General features: G+C 47.3%; 1 protein-coding gene and 1 pseudogene across 1 annotated transcript; both read right to left on the bottom strand.

The window, feature by feature from the left end:
- Positions 1-938: 938 nt before the first annotated feature.
- LOC121754530 lies at positions 939-2428 on the bottom strand (annotated as a pseudogene).
- An 8930-nt stretch (positions 2429-11358) lies between these two features.
- On the bottom strand, positions 11359-14847 carry LOC121754529. The gene is made up of 2 exons (XM_042149869.1): positions 14245-14847; positions 11359-11364 (listed from the first exon to the last, which is right to left on the bottom strand). The coding sequence occupies exons 1-2, from the start codon at positions 14845-14847 to the stop codon at positions 11359-11361; spliced, it is 609 nt and encodes a 202-aa protein (XP_042005803.1).
- Positions 14848-16586: the final 1739 nt, after the last annotated feature.

Below are 16586 nucleotides of genomic sequence, written 5' to 3'. Positions count from 1 at the left end.
ACCCTACCCCGGGAGTCGGGGGAGTGTTAGACCATCCCCGGGAGTCACTGGAGTTCCTGCGTAGTTGTTCTCCATTGCTCGTTATTGATCTAGTGAAAGAAAGATAGAGAGAGTACTCGTTAAAACAAGTGGTGCCAATGAAAATGACGTTCAAAGCGCGTATATATAGTGTTTTCGGAAAAAAAAATTAAAAATCAAATTCTGACGCCGATCCGGGGCCTACAATGGCGCCGAGAGGATCGGCGTTAGAATCGGCGTCACCACACGAATCGACATGGGTGCGCCGAAATTGACGCCGATTTCGCCGACGCCGGTCGCAATGGTTCGGCGTCAGAACCGGCGTCGCGGTTTTGACGCCTCCATTGCTGATGCTCTGAGCATGTCCTTGCGGAAGAGCATGGATGTGAGTGTTGTGCTCTTGCCTAAGAGTAGGGAGTGAAAAAGTAATAAAAGTGGGTCCAGACCCACATCCGTACTCTTTGGCAAGAGCACGGATGGAGATGTACTAAAAATGTGCAAATCTCATTTTGTGGATACTAGTTTTATAATTAAGTCTTAATTTAAATTATATAGTATTGTAAATATCACCAAAACTCTACTGAGCTCAAAATTTTTTGAATTAATTAATATATTTGACTAATCTTAAATACATGAATCAATTAATTTCAAAGGAACCTCGACTAGTCATATTCATAATTTGATGATGGACATGAGTTCAACATTAATTCTACAATGGTCCAAATAAATGATGACATGACCCAAGAGTGGATAAGGATTTTAGTGATTTATAACTTTTTTAATTTATTTTGAAAGTTGTTTTTAAAATTTTAATAATGTAACTTAAAATTTTAATTATGAGACCATAAATAATTCAAATCAAGTTTGTTTGTAGCATGCGAATTACAAATTACAAATGTTTGTAAAGGTAACGTGAAACATAAATAAGACATCTATATCAAACGCGTTGGCATAGATGTTCACTTTATTTAATTAATTATAATGTCCAATGCACACAGCCAAAGAAAAAATGGCAATATGGGCGAAAATCTAAGTAGAAGTAAGATGTAAGTTTCCACAATCAAAATCAGCCATTCTAACAAAAGGCTCAACAGTAAACTTGGACAAAAACATCTTCCTGAAAAAGGACACAAATCTGTTATCAGTCTCTTGCAAGATACCAACAACATATGCTGTACTGACAAGACTAAAGCTTCTCCATCTCCTCTCTCTCCCGAACCAGTCCAACCCTTTCTCCATTTTCACGTAGTCCTCCTCGTCACCCACTTCAGATAGAGCTTCGCCCAGACACCTTGCAAGAACCACGGAATCCTCTATAGCAGAACATGCTCCTTGACCTAAGTCCGGAGTCATCGGATGCAAGGCATCCCCGAGCACACACACACCCTTCTTCACAATGTTTCCAAACAAAATGTCCCATGGCGATCTAAACTTTAGATGCGCCAATGAGACGCTATCTAGCTCCGTCCTCTCTACTACATCCAACACATGGTTGTGTGCAGTGCTGATTTTACTCATCACAAACTGCTTCATTTTCACGGATCACGCTCGCTCTCATCATCTGTGCCAAAACCAAACCATGAGTTTATGAAGAGACACAAATTAGAGGAAATCAGTGACTCACATTTGAATAGTGATGGAGTGAAAGTGCAGAACCAGTATACGCCCTTGTCATCACAAGGTGCAAAACCAAGGCGCACGCCTCCACCAAAGTAGGCATAGAGCTTCGGCTCGAAGCCATGGCCTTCTGGATACACCACGTAGCCTCTGATGGCTGCTCGCCCAGCGCTGATTGGACTCTTGAGCCCCATCCATTTTGCCACCATTGAATTCACTCCATCACATCCCAGCAATGCCTAATTTTGATTTTTGTGTTACGACAACATATAATTTGTTATTTAAAAATTTGTAGATTAACTGAATCTATTTCTCTAACCTTAGCTCGGTAAACAGAGCCATGTGCAAGATGAACTAGTTTGAAGTTACCAGATTCCTGAATGTTAACAATCTTGTGGAATTTCAAGGGGCCTCTCACGGTCACCGGTAAGATACTTCCCCTTAAACATGTCTGTCAACTTTAATGTTTTTGGAACGTTACGGCGAAGTGCTAACGCGGCCTACCAAAACTGTTCTTACAGATTAATTTAAGACTCATAAATTCACTTTCCTTGCAATAATGGAGCAGCACACAAGCCCTAACCCGGAGAAGTTCTCAAAGGCTTTGGGGCTGGCTTTCCAAGGCTCGAATAGAAATGGGAAGATCTGGGTGTTTGTTGAGGAAGGGGCCAGCTTCGCGGCCGAGAGAGATACGGATCAGGCCCTATCCGGCCGCTTTGGATCTCCTTGCCTTGCTAGCCACTTGTGTGTCTCGGTGATTTACGCAAAATGCACGAGGACCGAACGACTTCATTTATGGATGAATTGAGGGAGTGCTCTATACTTTTGGAGGGTACACCGTGGATGATTGGAGGGGACTTCAATACCATTCTCTATCCGCGAGACAGAGTAGGGAGTGACACATATCGCCAAGCTGAATTGGTGGACTTTGCGGAGGCCATTGAGGACTGCAGGATACTAGACCCGGGATTTGATGGGTCAGAGTTCACGTGGGCCAAGAATGGCCTTTTTGAAAGATTGGATAGAATCCTTGTGAACGAACGATGGGCACAAACCTTGGAATCTACTCGGGTGACGAACCTGCCCCGGATTGCCTCGGACAACGGGCCTGTGTTGGTAAGATGCAAAGTGACAAGCAACAACAGCGGGGGTAGGCCACTCAGGTTCCAAAACAAGTGGGTTAGGCACGAGGGATTTGAGGACCTTGTTCGGGGAGATTGGAGCCAACCGACGGAGTCCAAAGGCCTCCTCAATAATGTAACACCGAGACAGCCACACCATGAGAGTCAAAGGGGAAGGGACAAAACGGAACAACCAAAGGAAATGGCTAGCACTAACGAGTGGAAACATCAAAAGAAAAACAAAGGGTCGAAGGGGCAGCCAAAGGCCGGATCATCGGCTAATGGCTCCGAGCCGAGGGAGTGGTCGGGTCCGGACATCATGGGCGAAGTGCATGGAAACTTTGACCTGGCCCCGGTTGTACGCGTCCATGAAGGTGGTGAGAGTTCCTATGGCCGAGAAACCTTCGTTAAAACCATCGGAGTGCTTGCTAGCTCTACCCATCGTGGTGGTGAATTCCATGGAGCCACGAACGGGTACACGCCCTCACGACGAGGAGCGTTCACTTGTTGGAGAGGGGGCGCACGGGGAGCGGCAAAGGGCCGAGGGTCTCAAGCAGCCCGAAACGTCCTAAGCTCCAATCAATACTATTCTCTCATGGAGAATGAAGACTTCTTAGAGGATGATGATGAACTGGAGGGGGAGGGAGATAAAGAGGGGATTCCCCGAACCATCCCTTTAGCCGATGGGGAAGATCCCATGCTCATGCATGAGGAGGAATGCCTAGGAGAGGAGCGACTACGAATGGTGGAATTTCAGGGGGACCTCTCACGGTCACCGGGTAAGATACTTCCCCATTAATCATGTCTGTCAACTTTATGTTTTGGAACGTTAGGGAAGTTGCTAACGCGCCTACCCAAAATGTTCTTAAAAGATTAATTAAGACTCATAATATTCACTTTCTTGCAATAATGGAGCAGCACACAAGCCCTAACCCGGAGAAGTTCTCAAAGGCTTTGGGGCTGGCTTTCCAAGGCTCGAATAGAAATGGGAAGATCTGGGTGTTTGTTGAGGAAGGGGCCAGCTTCGCGGCCGAGAGAGATACGGATCAGGCCCTATCCGGCCGCTTTGGATCTCCTTGCCTTGCTAGCCACTTGTGTGTCTCGGTGATTTACGCAAAATGCACGAGGACCGAACGACTTCATTTATGGGATGAATTGAGGGAGTGCTCTATACTTTTGGAGGGTACACCGTGGATGATTGGAGGGGACTTCAATACCATTCTCTATCCGCGAGACAGAGTAGGGAGTGACACATACCGCCAAGCTGAATTGGTGGACTTTGCGGAGGCCATTGAGGACTGCAGGATACTAGACCCGGGATTTGATGGGTCAGAGTTCACGTGGGCCAAGAATGGCCTTTTTGAAAGATTGGATAGAATCCTTGTGAACGAACGATGGGCACAAACCTTGGAATCTACTCGGGTGACGAACCTGCCCCGGATTGCCTCGGACAACGGGCCTGTGTTGGTAAGATGCAAAGTGACAAGCAACAACAGCGGGGGTAGGCCATTCAGGTTCCAAAACAAGTGGGTTAGGCACGAGGGATTTGAGGACCTTGTTCGGGGAGATTGGAGCCAACCGACGGAGTCCAAAGGCCTCCTCAATAATGTAACACCGAGACAGCCACACCATGAGAGTCAAAGGGGAAGGGACAAAACAGAACAACCAAAGGAAATGGCTAGCACTAACGAGTGGAAACATCAAAAGAAAAACAAAGGGTCGAAGGGGTAGCCAAAGGCCGGATCCTCGGCTAATGGCTCCGAGCCGAGGGAGTGGTCGGGTCCGGACATCATGGGCGAAGTGCATGGAAACTTTGACCTGGCCCCGGTTGTACGCGTCCATGAAGGTGGTGAGAGTTCCTATGGCCGAGAAACCTTCGTTAAAACCATCGGAGTGCTTGCTAGCTCTACCCATCGTGGTGGTGAATTCCATGGAGCCACGAACGGGTACACGCCCTCACGACGAGGAGCGTTCACTTGTTGGAGAGGGGGCGCACGGGGAGCGGCAAGGGGCCGAGGGTCTCAAGCAGCCCGAAACGTCCTAAGCTCCAATCAATACTATTCTCTCATGGAGAATGAAGACTTCTTAGAAGATGATGATGAACTGGAGGGGGAGGGAGATAAAGAGGGGATTCCCCGAACCATCCCTTTAGCCGATGGGGAAGATCCCATGCTCATGCATGAGGAGGAATGCCTAGGAGAGGACCGACTACGAATGGTGGAATTTTAGGGGGACCTCTCACGGTCACCGGGTAAGATACTTCCCCATTAATCATGTCTGTCAACTTTATGTTTTGGAACGTTAGGGGAGTTGCTAACGCGCCTACCCAAAATGTTCTTAAAAGATTAATTAAGACTCATAATATTCACTTTCTTGCAATAATGGAGCAGCACACAAGCCCTAACCCGGAGAAGTTTTCAAAGGCTTTGGGGCTGGCTTTCCATGGCTCGAATAGAAATGAGAAGATCTGGGTGTTTGTTGAGGAAGGGGCCAGCTTCGCGGCCGACAGAGATACGGATCAGGCCCTATCCGGCCGCTTTGGATCTCCTCGCCTTGCTAGCCACTTGTGTGTCTCGGTGATTTACGCAAAATGCACGAGGGCCGAACGACTTCATTTATGGGATGAATTGAGGGAGTGCTCTATACTTTTGGAGGGTACACCCTGGATGATTGGAGGGGACTTCAATACCATTCTCTATCCGCGAGACAGAGTAGGGAGTGACACATACCGCCAAGCTGAAATGGTGGACTTTGCGGAGGCCATTGAGGACTGCAGGATACTAGACCCGGGATTTGATGGGTCGGAGTTCACGTGGGCCAAGAATGGCCTTTTTGAAAGATTGGATAGAATCCTTGTGAATGAACGATGGGCACAAACCTTGGAATCTACTCGGGTGACGAACCTGCCCCGGATTGCCTCGGACCACGGGCCTGTGTTGGTAAGATGCAAAGTGACAAGCAACAACAGCGGGGGTAGGCCATTCAGGTTCCAAAACAAGTGGGTTAGGCACGAGGGATTTGAGGACCTTGTTCAGGGAGATTGGAGCCAACCGACGGAGTCCGAAGGCCTCCTCAATAATGTAACACCGAGACAGCCACACCATGAGAGTCAAAGGGGAAGGGACAAAACGGAACAACCAAAGGAAATGGCTAGCACTAACGAGTGGAAACATCAAAAGAAAAACAAAGGGTCGAAGGGGCAGCCAAAGGCCGGATCATCGGCTAATGGCTCCGAGCCGAGGGAGTGGTCGGGTCCGGACATCATGGGCAAAGTGCATGGAAACTTTGACCTGGCTCCGGTTGTACGCGTCCATGAAGGTGGTGAGAGTTCCTATGGCCGAGAAACCTTCGTTAAAACCGTCAGAGTGCTTGCTAGCTCTACCCATCGTGGTGGTGAATTCCATGGAGCCACGAACGGGTACACGCCCTCACGACGAGGAGCGTTCACTTGTTGGAGAGGGGACGCACGGGGAGCGGCAAGGGGCCGAGGGTCTCAAGCAGCCCGAAACGTCCTAAGCTCCAATCAATACTATTCTCTCATGGAGAATGAAGACTTCTTAGAAGATGATGATGAACTGGAGGGGGAGGGAGAAAAGAGGGGATTCCCCGAACCATCCCTTTAGCCGATGGGGAAGATCCCATGCTCATGCATGAGGAGGAATGCCTAGGAGAAGACCGACTACGAATGGTGGAATTTCAGGGGGACCTCTCACGGTCACCGGGTAAGATACTTCCCCATTAATCATGTCTGTCAACTTTATGTTTTGGAACGTTAGGGGAGTTGCTAACGCGCCTACCCAAAATGTTCTTAAAAGATTAATTAAGACTCCTAATATTCACTTTCTTGCAATAATGGAGCAGCTCACAAGCACTAACCCGGAGAAGTTCTCAAAGGCTTTGGGCTGGCTTTCCAAGGCTCGAATAGAAATGGGAAGATCTGGGTGTTTGTTGAGGAAAGGGCCAGCTTCGTGGCCGAGAGAGACACGGATCAGGCCCTATCCGGCCGCTTTGGATCTCCTCGCCTTGCTAGCCACTTGTGTGTCTCGGCGGTTTACGCAAAATGCACGAGTACCGAACGACTTCATTTATGGAATGAATTGAGGGAGTGCTCTACACTTTTGGAGGGTACACCCTGGATGATTGTAGGGGACTTCAATACCATTCTCCATCCGCGAAACAGAGTAGGGAGTGACACAAACCGCCAAGCTAAAATGGTGGACTTTGCGGAGGCCATTGAGGACTGCAGGATACTAGACCCTAGATTTGATGGGTCGGAGTTCACGTGGGCCAAGAATGGCCTTTTTGAAAGATTGGATAGAATCCTTGTGAACGAACGATGGGCACAAACCTTGGAATCTGCTCGGGTGACGAACCTGCCCCGGATTGCCTCGGACCACGGGCCTGTGTTGGTAAGATGCAAAGTGACAAGCAACAACAGCGGGGGTAGGCCATTCAGGTTCCAAAACAAGTGGGTTAGGCACGAGGGATTTGAGGACCTTGTTCGGGGAGATTGGAGCCAACCGACGGAGTCCGAAGGCCCCCTCAATTTCCAAATCAAACTTGCTCGACTAAAGAGAATCCTAAAGGTGTGGAACAAGGAGACCTTTGGGAACATCCATAACAACCTCAGGGATATGGAGGTGAAAATCGCACTGGCCCAAAGCGATTTCGAAGAAAGGTCAACCCCGGAGAACAGGACAGAGATCAATAGATGCATTGCCGAGTACATTCGACTCCTTAAAATGGAGGAGGTCTTCTGGCGACAAAAGGCTACCCTAAGATGGCTAGGGGAGGGCGACAAGAATACTAAATTCTACCGAAGTTGGGTCAAACAAAAAAGGATCTGCATGCGCATCCACAAGATCAATGTGGGCGGTCGGGAGATCTCGGACGAAATGGAGATTAGAAGTTCGGCGGTGGAGTTCTTCCAAGATCTCCTGGCCCCGGGGCCTCTCACTTTGTCCGAGCCAGACCTTGATTTGATCCATCAACTCCCACCCTTGGATGAAGTGGCTGCTCTTCCCGACCCCCCATCCGCAGAGGAAGTTAAAAAGGCTGTTTTTGACTTCTCCGGGGATAGTGCCCCAAGGCCGGATGGTTTCACGGCCTTGTTCTACCAGGCTTGTTGGGCGACGGTTGGGCCGGACGTGGTGGCGGCTATTGGCCAATTCTTCGGGGGTGCCTACCACCCACGTAGCGTCACGGCCACAAACATTGTCCTCATCCCAAAAAAGCTTGTGCCGGAGTCGTGGAGCGACTACCGCCCCATTAGCCTGTGCAACGTCGTCAACAAGATTATCACAAAGATAATGTCGAAGAGAATGACTTCGCTCATCCCTATGGTTATCTCACCAAACCAGAGTGGATTTGTGAAGGGACGGCTCCTCAATGATAATGTCCTTTTGGCACAGGAGATGTTCCATGAGCTCTCGAGATGTGCGCCGGCCCCTAATGTCGCGGTAAAAATTGATATGGCTAAGGCCTACGACCGAGTACAATGGCCCTTCCTTTTGAAAGTGCTACACCGGATGGGTTTCCCGGCCACGTGGGTCTCTTTGATTGAGAGATGTGTGGGCTCGTGTTGGTTCTCGGTGCTGGTCAATGGCGCCCCCTCCGGGTTCTTTAAGTCCACCCGCGGCCTCAGACAGGGAGATCCAATATCTCTGACACTTTTCGTAATTGCAGCTGAGTACCTCTCGAGAAAATTAGACAAGCTCATTTTGGGAAAGAAAGAGATGACTTTTAGAGCTACTCGCCACTGCATGGAAATAAGCCACCTTGCCTACGCCGATGACATTGTGATATTCACACAAGCAGCGGAGGGACCTCTTAGGCGGCTGCGGACTTGCTTGGAGACATATGCCGGGGTTTCCGGGCAGCAGATTAACTTGGAAAAAAGCAACTTCTACATTTCCAAACATCATGAAGGGTGCGCCAACATTATACAAAATGAAGGAGGCTTCGCACGAGGTACTTTCCCATTTTTGTACCTTGGAGTTCCTATTTATCGTGGTGTCAAACGTACAGATATGTTTATGTTCCTTCGGGAAAAGATTGTTGCATGAATCTCGGGGTGGGCTCATCGACACCTCTCCTTTGGAGGTAGGCTTACACTTCTCCAAAGCACACTTGAAGCGGTGCCGCTGCATATTTTCCAGGCCATTGAACCAACATCCGGGGCCCTTAGCAATTGGATCAGCAGATGGCCCGATTCTTTTGGGGATCGTCAACAGAGAGAAAAAAGACACATTGGATTGGGTGGGATCAGATCTACCTCCCCACCCCTGAAGGGGGTCTCGGCATTCGTAAGACCAAAGAAGTCCTCCGGGCTTTCAGTATCAAACTTTGGTGGAGGTTCCGGGAGCAAAATTCACTTTGGGCTAGATACATGAAGGCCAAGTATTGTCATAAAAACTCCCTCCTTGCGACCTCCCCTTCGGGGAGAAGTAGCCCGACATGGAAGCGGCTAATGAAAGTGTGAAATCAAGCAAATCCGCACATTAGATGGGTGATCGGTCAGGGCGATGCCTACTTTTGGGATGACATTTGGCTTGGTGAATCTCCTCTTCGCGAGATCTGCCTTGACGATAGGGGAGCCTCATCGGCCAAGGTCTCGGACTACATTGGGGGTGGAACTTGGGATGAGGCTAAGTTACGTCAACTTCACAACCAGGCTGGAATGCCACAAGAGGTTATCACACAAATCCTCCATACCCCAATCGTCGCGGGAGAACCGGACGTCCCTCGATGGAAGCTTTCTCTGCTCGGGGAGTTCTCGCTCACTACGACCTGGGGACTATCCGTACGCAAAGGCCGAGAATCCAAGGTCTCGACAACATTTGGAGGGCTGGCCTAACAAAATCTATTGCAATCTTCAATTGGCGATTATTGTCAAACAGGATACCGGTTGACTCCAAGCTCCAATGGAGGAAGATTGAGCTTGCGTCGAAGTGCCAATGTTGCCCACGGAGGCCTAACACCGAGTCCCTTCAACATCTCTTCATCCGAGGGTGGGGAGCAGCATGTGTCTGGAGGGAGTTCGACGGTTGGTTCGAAGGCTCGGCCCCATCTCTTAGGGTGAACGACACCATCCCGGACAGGTTGCAAGTGTGGTCCGCTAGGACCCAACAGCATGATAGGAGACACCTTAGTCGAGTCATTCCATACCTCATTCTGTGGTTCCTTTGGGCGGAGAGGAACAGGAGTCGACATGAGCAAATTCAGTTCAAACCGTACAACGTTGTTTGGTAGGTTCACATGTTCATCCACAACAACATGACCAATGGTCACATCAAGCCGAAGCATTGGAAGGGAGTGAAACTCGGAATGAGCCCTCCGAATCACCCCGAGACAAGGGGGCCGAGACCGTTAGTTATGCCGGTTAAGTGGCACCCCCGGAACGCACATGGATCAAGCTTAACACGGATGGGGCGTTCTTTGAGGCAACAAACAAGGGTGGCGGAGGGGGTCTTGTTCGGGATCACAATGGGAAATTACTTGCAGCATTTGCAACCCCCCTCGTCGTTCAATCGGCTCTTGAGGCCGAGCTCATGGCTATACACTATGGGTTGGAGGTAGTGAAGGCGTTCAACTTACCCATATGGATTGAATCAGATGCGAAACAAGCTATTAAGTTGCTCAATGGCACGACTTGGGGCCCGGCACAAGTTCGCCGCGTCATGGCCCTTTTGCATGGCTTCAAACGTGGACATATTTTCCGGGCCACCTTCATTCATAGGGAGGGCAACAAAGCGGCTGATATGCTCGCCAAAATGGGAGTGGAACAAGATAATTTTCAACAAATGTCCCCACAAAATGTTCCAAGAAGGATTAGAGCCATCATCCGGATGGACGAAATGGGAGTCCCCAATCTTCGGGTGAGAGATGATGAACGAGAGTAGCACGAGGCACGGAAAGTGGTCACCGATCTTGCTTTATACCGGACGCCGTAGAGTATGTGGGTGTCGGTCCATCCCCGGATTGACCCCTATTTACTCTTGTGGTGTTTTTGTAATAGGGTGTGGTGTAAATTGTTTTTGTCACTCTAGCTTTAGAAAGATTGGTCCTCTTGTAATCAAGTAATGGCTTTTTGTTGATATATAGGGATGAGGGACCCACGAACCCTCCACCGTGAAGGTGTTTGATTAAAAAAAAAAGCTCTTCATCAGATTCTGATATAAGAATCTTTTCAAGGGATTTCTTTAATCCTTTGTCAATAGATAGACTATTGATTTTCTTTTTCATTTTACACTTATTAGCGTAATGTCCTGGTCTGTGACATTTGTAGCAGACAGGGGGTTTTCTTCCTTTGGATTTTTCTTCATCCCTAAAGGATGACTTATGAAAAGATTTTCTTTTCTTTCTTTTGAAAGGATTTTTGGAAGATTTATAAACCTTTCTCTTCTTTTCAGAGGTTTGATGGGGAAAAGTTTGTAAGCCCAATTGCTCACAGAAGTCTCCAACGACCATCTTTCCCATAACCTTTTCTTTTCGAAATTGTTTATGTAATTTTATTTCATTACACAAGTTGATTCCTTCAGAAATAAATTTTTTTTATTTTATTTTTAAAAAACACTTTTACGGTGGAGGGTTCGTGGGCCCCTCATCCCTATATATCATTGAACGACAATTTACAAACTCATGCCCAAAAGTGACATGTAAGGAATAGATCAATGTCACGACCCAATGTGACGGACACCCATCTATACCTCGTACACAATGAAACGACTATCCAAAACCTAACAACTTTGGTCTAATTTCCTGCCTATCCATTGTCGTCTTCTTCCCAGTGGATGTTCGGCACTCCAAGCCGTTCAAGGCGAACCATGGATGTTAGTAGCCTAGGAGCGGCCTCTATATTTATCTCTTGATGATGCGGCGATTCCTTTCCCAATTTAGCTAAGTACCCGGCCACCTTGTTGCCTTCCGGATGAACATAGTTGATTATGAACTTACCCTCCCTCATAATGCCTTGGATTCGTACCATTGTGTGTCGACATGCTGCCGGTCCCCAATCCCTTGACTCAATAGCTGCCCTAGCTTGATGTGAACTTGACTCTACCCAAATCAATGCGCCTCGCCTCTCGGCAAATGCCATACCTCGGTGTATGATTTCGAGCTCGGCCTCTAGCTCGGAGTGTGCACCGATCGGCGTATGGAAAGCCCCCACCATATTACCGAGATGGTCTCGGATGATCCCACCTCCACTGGCTCTGTCCGTTGTCGCATCTTGTCACGACCGCCCATGCAAGGGGTACCACAAACGCGGCGATCGTGACCGACATGCATGGATTACAAATTAAAAAGAACAACTTAATTAATTTGAAGAAAGGAAAACAACTTAGTTTAAAGATTTTAAGGTCATATTTTTTTTGAAAAGACATAAGATAAAATACTTTTAAAAAAAGACAATGGGAAAAATTAGACTTAAGAAATATAATAACTAAAAACTAAAGTAGAACAAGCACTTAACTTAAATCTCGGAGAATACCATTTTCAAAAGACAACGTAGATGCACGTTTAAATCCTAACACCACCATACATGTTCCAACACCAAAACGAAAAGCTTAAGGTCTTAAGACATAAATTAAAACATAGCAGTGGATAAATAAGGTTTCAAGAGAGTCAAGGATCACGCCTATGTATGACGACACAACGTATCCTAGGGTCTTTAGCCAGCTCAACATCCACCGCAACATCCCGCCAATCCCAAGAAACTGCGGATTTCACTTGGCGTTTTCGGCGATTTCCAATTCTGTACGGCCTCGACCTTCGCTGGGTCTACTTGAATCCCATTTGCCGCCACAATATGACCAAGAAAGTTCACTCGAGTCAACCAAAACTCACACTTACTAAACTTGGCATAAAGTTTCTCCCTTCGCAACGTTTCCAACACTGTTCGTAGGTGCTGTCCATGCTCCTCTTCGTTCCTCGAGTATACCAACACGTCGTCGATAAAGACTAACACAAACTTGTCAAGATACTAGTGAAAAACTTGGTTCATCAAGTCCATGAAAACGGCTGGGGCGTTGGTCAGCCCAAATGGCATCACGACGAATTCATAATGGCCATAACGAGTGCGAAAAGCAGTCTTAGGCACATCCTCTCGTCGGACCTTTAGTTGATGATACCCTGATCTCAAATCCATTTTCGAGAATACGCCCGCTCCTCGAAGTTGGTCAAACAAGTCGTCAATTCTTGGCAGTGGGTACTTATTCTTCAAGGTCATCTTGTTAAGCTCACGATAGTCGATGCACATCCTCATCGTTCCATCCTTCTTCTTAACGAACAAAACTGGCGCTCCCCATGGTGATACTCTGGGTCGAATAAAACCCAAGTCTAACAGTTCTTGTAACTGTACCTTCAACTCGGCCAACTCCTTAGGGGCCATTCGGTATGGTGCCTTTGACACTGGCTCCGACCCTGGTTCCAAATCAATAGTGAACTCCACCTGTCTGTCAGGTGGCGGTCCTGGCAAAGCTTCGGGAAACACATTGGGAAAATCTCGCACTACTTCCACGTCTTCCACTTTCAACTCCTTCCTTTCCTCCCCATTTAAGTACACCAGATATGCCGGACGCCCTTTTCTTATCATCGTAGTTGCTTGCAAAGCAGAGATTATGGAGGTTCGTCTGTTCATGGAGATCCCATATAAGATAGCCGGCTCTTCGCCTGGGGCTTGAAAAGAAATCTGTCTCTCTTTACAGTGAATCGTTGCGTGGTTCTCGGTATGCCAATCCATTCCCAAGATTATATCTACATTCTCCAAAGGCATAACGTGCAAAAGTTGGGCCACTACTTCTAGTTCTCCTAACACAAACTCTATGTTCGAGCAAGTTCTCACAATGTCAATCAATCCTCCAACCGGTGAAGACACATTCAAATTCGATTCAAGCATTGCAGTAGGGAGTTCGAAGGCATTCACACATGACATGGAAATAAAAGAATGCGAAGCACCCGTATCAAACAGCACAATAATAGGCAGTTGTTGGAGCTTTCCCATACCTGCCAAATTCTCCTTGCCCTTGCTGGCTTGGGGTTCCTGCCCTTGGTTTCCTTTGAGTGCGTAAGCCCTTGCTTGCTGTGGGGCCACTTGTCGGATTGGTTGAGGCTGTTGTGGTGGTTTCTGTCCCTGCCCATTCTTCACTCCACCTTTGTTGTTGTTTGGGCACTCTCGAGACATGTGCCCGTTTCCACCGCATGCATAACACCGAATGCCTCCAACTCGGCACTCCCCAACATGATGCTTGGAGCACCGATTACAGTAGGGTGTTCTCTGCGGGTTTCCCCTCTGATGTGGCATAATTTGGCGCCCATGATTCTGCGGTTGCCGAAAAGTGGAGAAACGCCTCTTGTTGTCAAAAGGAGCTCGGTTTCCCTCCCATTTCCTCTTGTCTCTAAACTTCGCTTGGGGTGCAGGTGGGGTAGGGTTTGTTGTCCTCTCATTCTTGGGCAGTGCTTCCTCCACATCTAAGGCACAGCCCAACACCTCGGAATAAGGAATTCCCCTCCGACTAGCCACTGCTACCCTTATCTCTGTCCTAAGGCCGGAATGGAACTTCGCAGCCATCTTCTCGTCTGTATCCACCAATTCTGGTGCATAACGCGTCATCTCACATAGGGTGCGGTCGTACTCTGTGACCGTCATACTTCCTTGCTTCAACGTGTGGAACTCCACTACCTTCGCCCGCCGATAACTTTCCGGGACATACTTGTTGTAAACCTCTTCCTTAAAATCCTCCCAAGTAAGCGCCTCACGGCGAGCGGGGTCCATGGTTCTCTTCTTTGTTTCCCACCAAAAGTCAGCGGGTCCTGTCAGCTGATAGGTCACGCAAGCCAGGCGTTCTCTGTCCGTGCATCCCATAAACTCAAAGATACGCACAATGTCGCGCACCCATGCCTCCGCCTTCGGGGGCTCTCCCAACCCATCCAACTTGGGTGGGTTCTCTTTGCGAAAGGCTTTGATGTACTCCCTTTCGTTTGGTTGGGGTAGAGGTGGTGGTGGAGGCGGGGGTGGATTCCCGACACTTCCTTCCGTCTGTTCCCCCACATTGTTCCCCACATTCTGACCACGTCTACGTCTTGGGGGCATGTTGATCTAAAACACAGGTTAGCACCGTTGTGAGTACATCGTTAATAAAACATCATCGCTTTCATGCACGCGTACGATACGATAAAACACAAGTACTTAAAAGCACGTGAAAAGGGAACTTCCATAAATAACGTGGAAAGGGAAACAAAAGCATTCGTTCGAAAAAAAAAGGGTACTACTTCCAACGTCTTAACAACTTAAGGGAAAAGAAACAACATCACCCATCTATCTAGTGCTAATATCCTCCTCCGAGTCTTCTTCCTCTTCCGGGTCCTCTTCCTCTTCTACGTGGTACTCATCAATCATACGGAGATCTTCTTCGTCATCCATACTATCATCCGTGTTAACATCCACGTAGTCATTTTTGAAACCCGGGACCATGCCTTCTTGTGGTACGGCTTCTCTTACTGCCGTTGGTTTAACCTCGATCACATCTTTGTCTTCCCAAAAGGTCTCATCTTCTTCTTTCTCTGTCGATGGTGGTTGCTCGGAACGTGAGTCGATCAAGGCACACGTTAAGGCCTTTAGAAAACCTTTCATGTCGCCAGCCATCATCTGGTTTCTTGGTTCGTACCATGTGAACCGACTGGCTGTTGTTTCCATCCAAGGCTCCCAATTGTCGGGCATCAACTCAATTAGTCTTCTTATGCCCCCATAGGCCGTTGCATGGTACCCGCAGACATCTCGCCATAGGGTCTCAAAACGGGCAACAACCTCTCTCAAGGCTTTGCCTTCTTCTCTCTCATAGTGGTCGTAATCGTATATCGCTTGTCGCATTCTGGCACTATACTGACTGCTCTTAAGCGCGGTTCGTTTGGTTCGTACCATCTACGTGGAGACGAAAATTTTCTTTTAAAACACCAAATTGTATTATTGTTTGAAAAAGTTGTTAAGTTTGTCGCGTGGTTTGAAAATTTGTTGTTGTCTTAACGTATTCATACCATCTCGATATCACATTTGGTACATACAATACATGTCTTAATTGTCATGTCAACCATACTTGTATTCCACGCAATCATGCTATTACAACATCATATTTACGCACATAATGCATGCTTAAATTATCTTACCGATCATGCTCATATAATCATTCCATTACGACTCATCCTTATGCATATCATTCATTCACATGCATAAACTTGTCAACGTCATATCATATCATCATCCATTTCATGCATCTATCTTGCATACTTTCAACAATTTAAACATACCTCACTTTCATCGGTTGAGCGTGATGCTTGGATGTTGAGCCTTCGTGACACTTCTAGTCAAATAAGGGTTCACTAACTTAGACCTAAAGTGAAAGAAGACTCTCGGACCAGAGCGAAAGAACAAAGCTCTGATACCACTCTGTCACGACCGCCCATGCAAGGGGTACCACAAACGCGGCGATCGTGACCGACATGCATGGATTACAAATTAAAAAGAACAACTTAATTAATTTGAAGAAAGGAAAACAACTTAGTTTAAAGATTTTAAGGTCATTTTTTTTTTGAAAAGACATAAGATAAAATACTTTTAAAAAAAGACAATGGGAAAAATTAGACTTAAGAAATATAATAACTAAAAACTAAAGTAGAACAAGCACTTAACTTAAATCTCGGAGAATACCATTTTCAAAAGACAACGTAGATGCACGTTTAAATCCTAACACCACCATACATGTTCCAACACCAAACGAAAAGCTTAAGCTCTTAAGACATAAATTAAAACATAGCAGCGGATAAATAAGGTTTCAA

Source organism: Salvia splendens, chromosome 11, assembly GCF_004379255.2.
Source record: "Salvia splendens isolate huo1 chromosome 11, SspV2, whole genome shotgun sequence".
NCBI classification, from domain to species: Eukaryota; Viridiplantae; Streptophyta; class Magnoliopsida; order Lamiales; family Lamiaceae; genus Salvia; species Salvia splendens.
Note: the sequence above shows the minus strand (reverse complement) of the source record. Positions and strands in the feature narration are given on the sequence as shown.

Coding starts and splice junctions, on each gene's coding strand:
- LOC121754529 (XM_042149869.1), bottom strand. CDS start 14,847: ATGCCCCCAAGACGTAGACGTGGTCAGAATGTGGGGAACAATGTGGGG.